At 34.9% G+C, this 14,278-nt stretch overlaps 1 protein-coding gene across 3 annotated transcripts; it reads left to right on the forward strand.

Annotated features, from left to right (window-relative positions):
* The first annotated feature begins 464 nt into the window (after window positions 1-464).
* mybl1 (v-myb avian myeloblastosis viral oncogene homolog-like 1) lies at window positions 465-14,212 on the forward strand. Of its 3 annotated transcripts, none has more exons than XM_084103586.1 (16): window positions 478-886; window positions 3,581-3,680; window positions 3,879-3,950; window positions 4,523-4,615; window positions 5,659-5,879; window positions 5,984-6,170; window positions 7,048-7,125; window positions 7,506-7,604; window positions 8,235-8,465; window positions 8,944-9,291; window positions 9,384-9,523; window positions 9,615-9,729; window positions 10,511-10,621; window positions 10,733-10,846; window positions 10,957-11,136; window positions 12,047-14,212. In XM_084103586.1, the coding sequence occupies exons 1-16, from the start codon at window positions 864-866 to the stop codon at window positions 12,170-12,172; spliced, it is 2,238 nt and encodes a 745-aa protein (XP_083959712.1). In that variant the 5' UTR covers window positions 478-863; the 3' UTR covers window positions 12,173-14,212. The 3 variants fall into 3 exon arrangements, with proteins under 3 accessions (XP_083959714.1, XP_083959712.1, XP_083959713.1); XM_084103587.1 differs by having other exon boundaries at window positions 732-886; window positions 10,736-10,846; XM_084103588.1 differs by lacking the exon at window positions 7,506-7,604 and having other exon boundaries at window positions 465-886.
* The last annotated feature ends 66 nt before the right edge of the window (window positions 14,213-14,278 follow it).

The following is a 14,278-nucleotide window of genomic DNA, read 5'->3' on the forward strand; positions in this document are numbered from 1 at the left end:
ATATTTTTATGCCAAACAAAGCAGATATTTATTCAATTTTTGAATCCTCCAAAGGCAAAATAAAATAAAAAAAATATCCGCAAGAGGGCAGCATGGGCTTATAATAAGAAAACTGTGACGTATTCAATGAGATCAGTTTTATTTTGCAGTGACTTGCATTATAATATTCAAACCCTGCCAATAAAGCGTTACAATATATCTTCAATTCATTTATTTAAATATAAAAAGTTCTCAGCAGTAAACATACTAAGTAATAAGTAAAACTAAGTAACTCTTGCTGCATGCAAATAAAAAAGGGCGTCAGCGAGTGTCACAGTCCAGTTGCTGTTCAACAACAAGAGCGCGCTGCTCCGCCTAGCTTTTTCCACCAATCAGCGGCGAGGCCGCGTGCGCAGATTCAAACCCGTTTCCGGAAGAAGGCTGGGCGCGAGATTCGGCGGGATGGACAAAAAATGAAACAGAATGAGTGGAAAAAACACACGCGCTGAGAACACAGTACAGGGTGACAGTACAGAGGGGTGTGTGTTCAATGCGGGCAAGACTAACACAGAGCTATATTTATGGATTTTCTTCCTTTACCATTTTGAGATCGCACTAAGTTAGAAGTTTTCTATTTTTTACTTTTATTATTTAATAATAAGAATTTTGGAAGGACATTTTTCATTGTCTCATATTTATTGCATTAGGGCTCTCGGGGATGTGACTGTACGGATCTGAAGCTTTTTGCGGAAAATATACCCATGTGTGACAGTGGCATGTGTGGATAAAAGTCATCTGTGTGTTTTGATTTCAAGAAGAATTGCAACATTGGATGTTTTAAAGACATTTTCTTTTGAAAAGAACTGGATTTGAACACAGTTGACATGCCCAATATGAAGTCTCGCAGGTGAGATAATGGATCTTACTCAGTGCCTTGTAAACTAAATCAAATATAAAAAGCGAAATCAATCTTAAATTAAATGAGAATAATAAATGTTATTTTATGGATTGTGTACAAATGTACAGATCGTTTGTTGATGCCCAGCTTAAAACATAAGGAGATCGTATATATCATGTATAATAGTATAGTATATAACATTATATATCTGGAGTTTTTAAGATATTTGTGTCACAACAGAAATCGCTATGGCAACATTGAAGCTCAAAATAACAATAATTAAGAATTTAACTGCACAATATAATCTAAAACGTTATTAAATTATGATATTTAACATGAAATGACAGGTCCCTATGACGCATCGCGTTGCACCTGCTGATCAACGAGGTTGATCATGAATTAAATACTGACTCGTGTTTAAAAAACATATTTCTTATTGCTAGTTCTACCATAATGTTTCCTCATTCCAAATGTCATTTGTCAAACAGTTTCAAATGTTTAAGATAAGTTTATTGTGTTAGCCTGAATGCTAGCGGTTAGCCTGTCCTAGATCATTCTCCATTGAACTTAACAGTACAGCCGTAGTGAACTAGCATGCTAACCGGCTATTTTATAATTCCTGAAGTAATCTTAGTCCAAATATTGAACGAAACTGGCCACAAGTAAATAAAATGTACTTTAAATTGTAAACTTGTAATTTAAATTTAATTTACTTTAAATGTATTTTAAATTTATCTAACTTACAAGTAAGAGTGGTCACAAAACAGAAATGGGGGAAGGTGCAAGTGATCCAGCTTTAGAGGATTATATGGTATTAGATGAAACAGTTGGGTACTGATGCCTTAATAGGGCATTACATAATAACTACAGATTACTAACATAACATTTATGTAGAAAAAAAAATCAAATTACTAAAGCAGAATATTTAATCAGTTGTATCTTACTCTTTGTAAACATTTGCATATGTTTGAAATATTTTTACACTTACATAAATCTGAAAAGGTATTATAAGTTTATAATTTGCCATGATTTAGAGGGATTTAGGTGGAATTTGTTTTGTTACAGTAACTGGAAATTAACATACAACAACTTATATTAAGTTGATTAGCTGTAAAAATGGATTTGTGTTAAGATAGACAATAAATATGAAACTATCTATTAATGTGTATTAGAATAATAATAAAGGAGTAAGAATATTCATCTCGTGCGTAATGCTTTTGCACACTCATTCACATCTAGTTTGGTTTATAAAACTATGTGAGTCAGATTTTCCAAACGATGATGTTTATGAAGAACGGTGACAGCCTACAGCTTGCTGTGCCTAAACAAACATGACCATGATGTTATTTATGGATGAATGAAGATGTTAACGTGTCTATGTGTGTGTGTCCTGGTAAAACCTACATTATGTGGACAAAATGTCCCCACAAAGATGGCAATATCCGAAATCGATGTACTTGTGGGGACATTATTTGGTCCCCATGAGGAAAACAGCTTATAAATCATACTTTTTTGAAAATGTAAAAAAGCAGAAAGTTTTCTGTGATGGGTAGGTTTAAGGGGAGGGTTAGTGTAAAGGGAGAGAATATACAGTTTGTACTGTATAAAAATCATTATGTCTATGGAAAGTGTGTGTGAATTTCTGTGTCAGACATTAATGGAAGATATCTGAATGTAATTTCAAAAAGAAGACCAGCTGAAGGCCTTAATCTGACTGAGTGGATTTGTCGTTTGTACAGATTTGGTCAGTTTGGTCTGCCTCCTGACTGAATGATGTAAGCAAATCACCTCTGAAGTAAAATGGGCTTGTTTATCACCTCACCCCTTCCTTGAGGGTGGAGATCATACTAAATCATGTTTCTTAAATGAAACACTTCTTTCATCTGATGGCTTGTAATACAGAGAGCCAATGTTTCAATGATAAACATGCAGACTGGCAGCAAGAAGGATTTTGGACTTCCATATTTGTACCACTTTAGTCAAAGTTGGACTTCAGCCTAAACACATTTCCTCACAACTTTAGACTTTGCAGCAAGGCATTCTGGTTGAATGAGCTGTTGCATATTTCTTTAATGATCAGACTTCCTTCCTTGTTCTTCTAGAAAATCTTTTAGCTTTACAACAAATAAGGCTTGAGCTTTGTGTATGTTGGTAGTGACCTATATCATTGGATAAATGGTTTTCCATTAAGTTTGTGCTCTGGTATCCCAGGGAGACTTAACTACCCAGTACATGGTGTTGATTAAAAACTCTCTACCTCACTGCATTGGTGAAATGTTACCAGGCAACAAGACTATAGGCTGAAGTCTGGACTGTCACTTTGAGTTACTTGTGTGAAAATAACTTCTTTTTCTTTTTTGAATGTGTTTTAATGGGTAGATTTTAGAATAATGGAAAAAAAATATATTATATATTCAAATAAAAACAAAAATCTTTACATTTATGTATGAATGCAAAAACCAATGCACTTGAATCATTTGAATACTTCTGGAATTCATTTTGTAGCTTGCTTTGCTTGCTTGCAGACTAATTATACTCAGGCATGTCCTGTTTAACAAGCTAGCAGCATTTCTAAACTGTTTGCATTTTGTTTTTACAGATGATTGATCAAGCTTGTCTGTTCAATGGTTTGTGTCAGAATAGATATTTTTCTTTTAATAGTGTTTGACTGTGTGTGTTTCTGTTTGTGTTTAATGGCTGCAGTGAAGATGAGGATGATGAACGTCATTCTACAGATCCTGACAGCAAGGACTCCAAGAATTCTAAAAAGCCCCTGAGCAAAATTAAATGGTCCCGGGATGAGGTACTTAATACATGAATTCTAATTTGCAACCAATTCCACATGTGCTATTTTAAGTTCAAATGAGATCATACTTACTCCTTGGGTTTCAATGATGAAACGGGAAGGGGTGGGAATTGCTACAGTGCTCTTAGTGCTGCTGTCACAGCGGGCTAGTTGTTTCTGAGATGGAAAACTTCATGATCTCTTTTTCACAAACAGGATGAGAAGCTAAAGAAGCTTGTCGAGCAGCACGGAGCCGATTCTTGGAAATTAATTGCCAATTATTTCCCAGTAAGTAACTCACTGAATCAGATGCTAAATCATGACTTTGAAAGTGTTTTTAAAATTGTGTACCTGTGGCTGGAATGTTAAAAACTGGTCTAGTTGTAAGAAGTGTAGAAGTGTCTTCTGAAATATTTTAAATTAAAATAAAATGTAAATAAAAAACATTTAAAGGAACACTATGCAACCTTTTTTGTTGCAACATCAACCGCTGCGGAGTAGCCCAGTACCTGTGTAACTCGTCATATACATAAACAGAGAGAAAGTAGCTCCGGCTACAATGTTCTTCTGCAAGATGCATGTAGTTTTGTTTATTAACTGCTAGAGCGCTAAAAGTCACATAGTGTACCTTTATAACAAATCAATTTTACACAAATTAGGCAAAAGGTGAGCCACGTATCAAGTTCTAACTTTAGACTGAAAATACTGTTTCAAATGAAAAGAGATAGAATTACAGCAGAACTATTGTTCAATTTATGTTGTATTATTAGTGACAGGTCTTTGTGTTAGTAAAGATGTTATTATAGGTGTATGTGTACTAGCTACAGGTGTTGATGTGGGATTTTGTTGCACTTTGGTAGACAAGGACAGATGGTCAATGTCAGCACCGTTGGCAAAAGGTGCTCAACCCGGAGCTGGTGAAAGGACCCTGGACAAAAGAGGAGGATCAGAGGGTAAGACGAGCTGGGTGTTCTGTGTCTGCAGAGCAAGACAGAGATGGATGGATAAATGGCGATAGATGTAGGATTAGGAGGGGTGTGATGATCTCTTAGTTTTGATTCTGAGTTTTAGAATGCAAAAGTCATTGTTCTCCTCCTCTACCACCAATAGAACTGAAAGCTTTTGTTTTTGACAACATTCCATAAGAACTGACGCTGTTATAAATGCGAGAGGTTTCTTTCTGCCCTGTTCATTACATAATGGTAATGTAAAACTGAAGTTGTACATACACTATCGTTCAAAGGTTTGGGGTTAGCCCGATTTTTTTTAAATGATTTTGAAAGTCTCTTATGCTCATAAAGGATGCATGTATTTGATCAAAAATACAGTCAAATCAGTAATATTGTGAAATGTTATTACAATTTAAAATAACATTTAAGTATATTTTAAAATGCAATTTATTCCTGTTATTCCAAAGCTGAATTTTCAGCATCATTACTCCAGTCTTCGGTGTCAAATGATCCTTCAGAAATCATTCTAATATGATGATTTGTTGCTCATTGTTTTTTTTTGTTTTTTTTATCAATGTTGAAACAGTTGTGCTGCTTAATGTTTTTATGGAAACTGATAAATTGCTTTCAGGATCCTTTGATGAATACAAAGTTCAAAAGAACAGCATTTATTTAGAAATAGAAATCTTTTGTCACATTATAAATGTTTACTGTCACTTTTGATCAATTTAACGCATCTTGTTGAATAAAACATTAATTTCTTTAAAAAAAATCTGCCTTGACGACAGACTTTTGAAAGGTACTGAATATCATGATGTAAATGTGCAATCTATTGAAAATCTTGAAAATAAAAATAGAGGGGATATCAGATTGTCCAATTTTACGTCAGCTCAGCGACTAGGGTTGACTGTTTTTATTTGGCCAAGATTCAATAATTTGGAGTTCATCCTTACAGATTTTGGCAAAATATTCATATAGATGGAGTTCCAAATGAAGAGGATATTTTATAACCCTAGTGCCGTACTTTGTTTCTGACCTCTCCACAGGTGATTGAGTTAGTTCACAAGTATGGGCCCAAACGGTGGTCAGTGATTGCCAAGCACTTACAGGGCCGCATTGGCAAACAGTGCCGAGAGCGCTGGCACAATCACCTCAACCCAGAAGTGAAGAAATCCTCCTGGACCCAGGAAGAAGATCGAATTATCTATGAAGCACATAAACGTCTGGGCAACCGCTGGGCTGAGATCTCAAAGCTGCTGCCTGGAAGGTAAAAAGCTCTAATTTTTACTCTAGAGCTATACAGAATATTGAAGAATACCAGTGTTCTTGTGTAGGCCAGAGAATGACATTTACCTTACTGTACGTTTATAGGACAGACAACTCCATTAAGAATCATTGGAACTCCACCATGCGCAGGAAGGTGGAACATGAGGGTTACTTGCAGGAGGCCAGCAAGAGCTACAGAAGTGACCCTGGCCAGAAGAAACGTCCCAAATCCAGCCAAGCTGTGGAATATTCACATGGCCAGAATCAACTGATCATGAGCAGCCAATCACAGGTGATAACACTCACAAGAATGCTATGTTTGCATCAGTATCATAAAGTGTGTGGCATACTTATTTTTTCACTTTATAGATGTTCTAGAATGTTTGTCTAAACCATGCTACCAGTGATTTTATAGATAATCATTTATTTTTAGGGATGCACAATATACTGATACCATATTGGTGAGATTAGAGTTATTTTAATGTATGAAGAGTTCAGATGCAAAAGCCTCTAAGTGCCATCTGAAATTTTCTTCTAGAATGATAATTTTTATCAAGCTTGTATGTTTAAGTTCAGTAATTTCACTTAAATGACAAGTCATAGGTAATTTTCATTGCCATTTAAGTGAAATTACTGAACTTAAATATACAAGCTTCATAAAAATTATCATTTTAGAAGAAAATTTCATATGGCACTTAGAGGCTTTTGCATCTGAACTCAGTTCATATATTGCTAGTGGTTAATATTAATTATGCTTGCTAGTTTTCCCTGCTAGTTTTTACTTCTACCTCTGCTGTCATCTAAAGCTCAATTAATGTTAATGTTTTAAAACACTAATAGTTTAATAACACTGTTAAATGTAATCTTTGTTAAATTTCATGAAAATGAATATCCATTTTTATACTGTATATTAAGATGATGTGATGTCTAAAGTCAGTTGATAATTAAAAATGACTGATATTACTTTTAAGTGTTTTATTTTAAATTTATTTAGACAAAATAGTATAGAATTTTTATTTATTTGTAATCTGTTATCGGCCATGACATGAAAATAATTTTTAATTGGACAGAATTGATCTGTTTATCTCTTTTTTATACCTAATATAATAAATATTAGATATGAAGTATTCAGTAAACATACAAGCTTTCATATTGTTTTTGATTGGCAGCCGCCCAGATATCCTTATGGTTCACAAAGCGACCAGTGTATGGAAAACTTAAGTGTCGAGATCTCTAGCTTTATGACGGTAAGTCCTATGGTGCAGTTCTCACGGCATGCTTCAGTCTCCTCTGTATCTCTGAACTTTCTGCTTTCTGAAGTCTGTTTGTCTTTTCTATAAATAAATAAAATCCGACTCATGTTTGTTGGTAATTGTTTAATCTGCATGTGTGTGGTGTGGTGTTTTAAACTGATCCATATCTGAATTTCACCAATGCCGTTATACAAATTTGAATTGAAACCTATTGACATTAATCTAACCTAGTACGTTGAATATAAACTACATCAGCATCCTGGGTGGTTTTGCTTGGTGAAATTCAGGACCTCATAAAAGTCTCGTGAAATTGTCAGTAAACTTTGTCTCAGTCTCTCTTTCCGCCTCTTCCTCCTGATTCTTCTTCCTCACAGCCGTGCCATGACGACCCAGAGAAAGAGAAAAGAATTAAGGAGCTAGAGCTGTTGCTAATGTCAGCTGAGAGTGAAGTCAGAAGACGGTCGGGCCCTCGTGTAAGAAACACTTGTGTGTGCGCGTAGAATAGTGCGCTATTGGTCCCTCCATTCCCATCTTACTCCCCCATACCTTCATTTCTAGCTGTGCTTAGTAGCCGCCTTCACTGCCTCCCTGCCTCACACCCTCCTGTGTGGTTTTATTTACTAAAACTACAGAGTAACCGCTTTGATGAAGTTTTGCTTTTATTAAAAGCATGTTTTTAATATATAATTGTTTTATTACGCTTATTTATTGTTTATATTATTTTCTGCATCTTTATAAAATGTTATCTTTAAAAAATCATATTAATATAATAAATTGGCACAGTTAATTTATTATTATGTATTATTATTAAATTTAATTAATTATTCACAGTTTCACTGTCAATAGTCAGCAAACCTACTGTTATCATTACCATAATATAGTTACCTTAATATCTTGAATGTTCACCAGAGATTTTAGCTTATGGTCAAAAAGTAATAAACTCAGATATTATTAGTATAGGTTTATTGGCACAGATGTGTGTTTGATTTTGCAGTTTAACGCTCCCCTCCACATCACTGCAGTTTATTGTTTTCCTTATCATAAGTTTTTTCTTTTCTTATCATAAACTCCCTTACTGAATTCAATGGTTTGGTCAAATACAGAATCCAGAGAGCTACTCCAGCTGGTCAGACAGCCTGCCGGATGATACTGTCACCACCACAGAGAGTGTGGATGACAGAGGGGTGGAGCTGTGCCGTTTAGAGGAGGGCCAGCCTGCTAGGATGCCTCTGCCTCTCTCTCCTAGCAAGTTCCTGGCTGCTGAGGCCAGTGCTGTGCTGTCCACACTAGAGACTATTCCAGAGTTTGCAGAGACCATGGAGCTCATTGACTCAGTAAGCAGAGAATTACATATATATATATATATATATATTATGAAAATGTATTATAATATAAAGAATACGAGTGAATTTTCACAGCATTATAATGTATGAAAACAATAATTTTGTTCGATAACAGATATAGTACTGTACCTATATCCCTAAGATATGATGGGTAAATTAATTGTTTTTGAAATTGAATTTAGTCTTGCTAGTGGCACATTATTCACTTCACACTTAAAGAATGGCAAAGGCAGTATTTACTTTGGTTAGCTATGAAGTTATATATGTTATAGATTTCATGTATATATTTTTCACTGTATTTCTGACAAAAACTAAAAACTTTACTAATATCGGGATTGTTTACATATCATTTACTCAATATGCATTGTAAATTTAGTTCTTTAGTTTAGTAAAATGACATCAAAGATGCAGTTTTTATTCGCCACCTAATGAAAAGTAATGTTACAATTTGTGTGTGTTGATGCTGCAGGACCCTTTGGCCTGGAGTGATGTGACCAGCTTTGATCTTTCTGAGAGAGGCTCCTCCCCAAAACATGCTAACCCCACTGAGGAGAGGTGCACAGAAGGCCTTGCCTACTCAATAAATGCTCCAACTGTCCCAGTGATGAGCAGGCAGTGTGCTGCAGTGAGCCAGGGCAAGTCTGTGGCTCTTTCCAATAGATTCATCTCTCAACCAGCTTCCATGATGAGAAAGAAGAGGAGAGAGAGAGAGGATCAGTCACCTGCAGATGAAAGGAACTGCTGTTCTTTTATAGACAACAGTGGGAACTCACCAAAAAACACCCCTGTCAAAGGCTTGCCATTCTCCCCCTCTCAGGTATGGATAAATGTATAACATTTCACAACTTTTTAAAGCACATAAATTTGTGGATTCATTCAAACTTGAAGTTAAAACTTCTTTTCATTTAGTTTTTCAACGTGTCCGGTGGTGAGCCCTTGAGCCTCGACAATCCTGCTCTTACATCCACTCCAGTATGTGGACAGAAATGCCTCCTCAATACACCCCACCAGAGAGAAACCACGCCAAAACACCAGAAGGAGAACGCAGGGTCAGGGCCTATTCTTCACATCTGCTGTTTGAGAATAACGAGCTGACAATCTCAGAATCAAGAAATAACTAATAGTATTTTGTCTTCACAGTTTTAGGACCCCGAAACTCCATAAGAATATTATAATCCACACTCCAAGAACACCCACCCCTTTCAAAAATGCCTTGGCTGCCCAGGAGAAGATGCATGGCCCATTAAGAATGGTGGTAAGTCCTAGGGCCAGATTTACTAAACTAGCAAATTAGAGTGAGCGTGCAATTTCTCTAATTTTTCACTGGGTCTTTAGTAAATCCTGACAGTAGTTTATTAACACCAAAAGAGGGTTTGCGTTGGCGCAAGCTGTTAGTAAATCTGTAAATTGCTGGAAAAAATGCTACAGCAAGATACACATAAAAAAGCCTATATGTACCGTTGTGATATTTTTCATGACAATTAAGCACATTTTACCCAAAAATTCTCATTACTATGTGTCAGGGAGTTTTACTGTTAAGTTTTTTTGTAATGATGACTTTCATTCATTTTATTATTAGGAGATTCCTAATACTGTAATACACCTTTATTTTTGATCAAATCTGCATAAATTAAAGGCAGTTCAACAAATACTTTTTTACATAAATTTTTTTGGTTTTTTTTATGTCCCATGTCCATGTCCCCTGAGGGGCTCTGTATATTTCAGTTAGTTGACACCAAGTTAAAGTTTTTTCATCTAATATTTATATTTGATTTTATTTCAGGTTTATTTCAGTTGATGATTTTTAATAGTTTTATTATTTTTCTTTAACAATAACAACCCTGATTAGAATTATGTATGAGATGCTTAATTGTCCTGAAAATGTCACAATGCAAAAAAAATCTTAATGGTTCTAAAAACAGGTTTATTTTTCTTTATTTTAAGGTTAAATATTATGACTTGACAGGTTTCATGAGATTCCTATAAAGGCTCTTCATGCTAATTTGTCTTTTGATATATTACATTGGTGTGTTCAGCCCCAGCCCCTGGCACTTCTTGAGGAGGACATCAGAGAGGTTCTGAAAGAGGAAACAGGGGCTGACATCTTCACACAAGTGCAGAACCAGCTTCAGTACAGATCTTACGAGGTACTGGCCACTTTCTTACATACCTGTTTTCATAGTCATACAAATAGGTTTGGTTTAAATATTCAGAAGGTTTCATCATCATTTTTAAACTGTGTCATTTTGGGTTCACAGCAGATGGAAGCTCCTGCAAGGAAAGTGAGAAAGTCTCTGGTATTGGACAACTGGGAAAAAGACTGTTTGAATGTACAGCTGTTTCCCCAACAGCAGATTAACAACAATGCCGTGGTAAGACCATTATCCTACTCTACTAACTAATGATCATTAGCGTTTTTCTGTTTTGAGTTTACAATCATTTTGTTTTCCCTCTTCGCCCACCATCTTCTTTTTCCACATAGTCTCACAGTGACGGCCTGTTGAACAGATCCATGCTAATGATGCCATTGACAGAGAGAGAGGAGAACTGTTGCTCTCCTAGATCACTGAAGGATTCGCTTTCATTAGTATGTTCCCTTAGCCCACAGGGCAAGAGAGAAAACATGACCCAAAGGAGCCCACCTTACCAAACACCCACTCCGGTAATTTACTCATTTGTTCCCTGACCATCAAGAGAAAAGGATCTGATATTACATTAATCTCCTTATAATGAGTGTGTTGCAAGTTAACACATAATTAACCCTCATTAACTCAAATAATCCTCAGAAATGTTTATAATTCAATGAAATTTTAGTTATAAACATGAGACCTTTGGAAAAATCTTTTTTTTTCAGTATTATTTACATACTAGTATTGTATTTACTATTTTGCCATTTATATTTTAATTTTATATGTGCTTTTGTGTTTTTTATATAGCTTTAATTTAGCACTTAAACTTTCAGGTAGTTGCCAAGAAAATATTTCTTTTTACGTTTTTAAATTAATAATTTTAATCTAATCATTTTTAATCTTACATTTCAGTTAACAACAAAAATCATAGTTTTAATAAACAATAACAACACTGTGTCAAACTCAAATACCCATGTTCTTATTCAATAGGTCAACAGTTTTATATTTTCTTCTTCATTATACATAAATTTGAGACCTTTGAACCTTGTGGACAAACCAGTGTTATTTTAGTATTATTTATATACTATTGTAGTATTTATCCATATTTTCAATTAGCTTTTATTTTATATTTTTAATTTAAGTTGTAGAAAATTTTTGTGCTTTTTATATTTCTATATAGCTTTAATTTTTTTTATTAGAACTTCAACTTACCTGTTGTATTTCAGATAATTGCCAATGACTTAATATCTAATGTCATTTGTTTCTAAATAGCTTTCATTTATTTTTATTTACTTTTTCAACTTAAAATTATTTTATTTCAGATAGTTGCCAAGAATGTTTTTTTTTTTTCAGCTTTATTTCAGTTAATGAAAAAATAATTCAGTTTTAGCTAACAATAATAACACTGGGTCAATCTCAAATACCCATTTTCTTATCCCACAGGCCAACAGCAATTGGGAGGCAGTGGTTTTTGGGAAAACGGAGGATCAGCTGATCATGACGGAGCAGGCCAGGCGTTACTTAAACGCCAACCCCACCGCCTGCATTTCCAGAGCTCTCATCCTTTAAACATCACTTCTGCACTACAGCAACCCTCCCTCTTTTCCTCTATCACACCGGCATTTAACCTCTCCGACAATCTGGTGTAGGAAACAGAAACACTCACTATGATGTTTGCTAAACACCTACTGATATAACAATGTATCGCTTAGGATTAAAAAAAACTTGTATGGAAATGTAGTCAAAATACAAATAGCCCTAGATTTGCAGTATTTAGCTAACGGCATTTTAACATAGTTATTTTTATCCATTTTTAGCCGTAAAAAGTGTGCTGATTTTAAGGGCTGCTTTTCAATGAACTTTTTTAAGAAGGCTTAAATCGTATAAATGACATTTTCAGATAGTTCTTAAGCTCTTTTTAGAGGATTTTAGAGACTGGTGTTAAGGATAGGGGAGCACTGGCAGTGTTGCACTACTGTGGTTGTTTGTTAGGGTGAGGAGCAGAGACAGTGTTGAGGAGTAACTGGATAGCACTTGCAACGTAATCGTTTCCGCTCCAAACGTAACAAATGTTCCACCCCGCTTATTATTATTTTTACGAGTAGGACACTCACTGAATGTATTGTATAGTGTGAATTTTCTAAGTTAACGTCTACTGGAAGGTACCTCGATCATTTTGTTTTTTGTTTTCCATTATTTTTGTTTTGCTGTAAAATGAAGGTTGTTGAAGTGAATTATACTTCGAACATCTGGAGAGGCGTAAAAATCGACTTGTGTTTGCAACTGAAGTCTAAATCTAGCATCGTTGCTGCTTATGAAATTGTTCTCCTCTTAGGCGAAATTATGTTTGGTACCAGTATCAATGCGCACGTCGCATTATAAATAACACGTTCCAAGAACAGATACGTAGGTGAGATTTGTTCGTTTAGAGCTGTAGGTTCTATTTATTAAATCTTTACTAATTTATTTATTTCAAAGATATAAAGAAATGCTCTAATTATATTTCTGTTCTGTTAAAGATTTGACTACCTTCCATCTCATACTTCTGATTTCAATAACACTGCCACTAATTTCTTGGCCTGTACAGTAAATTTAACATCCTTTCAAAGGTTCCGTCCTCTTTACGCCAATTGGTTTTCCGTAAAAGTAGCAGCATTCAACCTCCAAAGGTGGGGAAATTGCACTTTTAAATATTGTATAAATGTTGGTTTGTCATTAGTATCTTTACGTTTTGTTGTATGTGGGTATTTTTAGTGGTGGCTGAATGTATTTAAACATATCATTAACACTGACGGGTCAGGATAACATCCGAAGGGGAAATGATGTAAACGTAGTTCCTCCCATTTTCTCGCTCTCGAAAAATGTTCATAAGGTTTTGCTCGCTGCTACTGAGAGTTACAGCAGGAATGGATACAAGCACAATTGACTGAAGGAAGTGTTGGACAATTGCTTTGCTCTCATATGAGATGAAATGTTGAATGAAATGTCATGTTTTATTATTTTATACTGAGAAGAACCAATGTAAAATAGTTCCACGTTATTTATATTGATAAGTTTGTCTGAGCAAAAAAAAGCCCCCGATGTTAAAGGATTCGGCAGTATTAGCGTTACGTATTTGGGGTTTAACACGTTTTTAATAATTTAATAAGACAGAATGATATTTTGTAAAAAGTTTACTTGTTGTTAATTATAACCCAGATAACAAAATGCAAAAACTCACCATCTGTATTCAAAGAAGCACTACACATTGTGTCCCTCACCGTATCTACGATACAGAGAGATTCATTTATTTTGGCTCACAGAACATTGTAGATAACTGCTTAATGTGTTTTTTTTATTTGTTTGTCTTCATTTTACTGTCTAAATGTTTGTCTTTGTTATTTCCTTTTTTCTGTAGACTTGAGGGAAGCAAGTATATGTAGCAAACTGACATGCATGAAAACAAGCAGCACACTTTAACTGACATACTCATTTCTCATGCAATGTAATGTATTTGACATTTTCCGTAAAAAACAATTATTACCTGCTTGTCTGATATTACAACAAACTTGTTGAATAGCTATGTTGTCATTTACATACCTAAAAATTAAAAAAAATATGCTCTTCAAATGTGCCACGTTTCTATTTTTCTTTGTAGGTTGTGGGTTATTCTCTGAATTGCACCCTGAAACTGAT

Source organism: Abramis brama (assembly GCF_963993115.1).
Source record: "Abramis brama genome assembly, chromosome: 24".
Lineage (NCBI taxonomy): Eukaryota > Metazoa > Chordata > Actinopteri > Cypriniformes > Leuciscidae > Abramis > Abramis brama.

What these genes read in the sequence shown, in the direction of transcription:
- mybl1 (XM_084103586.1), top strand. Translation starts at nt 864, where the DNA reads ATGCCCAATATGAAGTCTCGCAG. An exon ending in CCATGGAGCTCATTGACTCA is followed by an intron (nt 8,466 to 8,943) that starts GTAAGCAGAGAA and finishes TTGATGCTGCAG; the next exon opens with GACCCTTTGGCCTGGAGTGA. An exon ending in AGATTAACAACAATGCCGTG is followed by an intron (nt 10,847 to 10,956) that starts GTAAGACCATTA and finishes TTTTCCACATAG; the next exon opens with TCTCACAGTGACGGCCTGTT.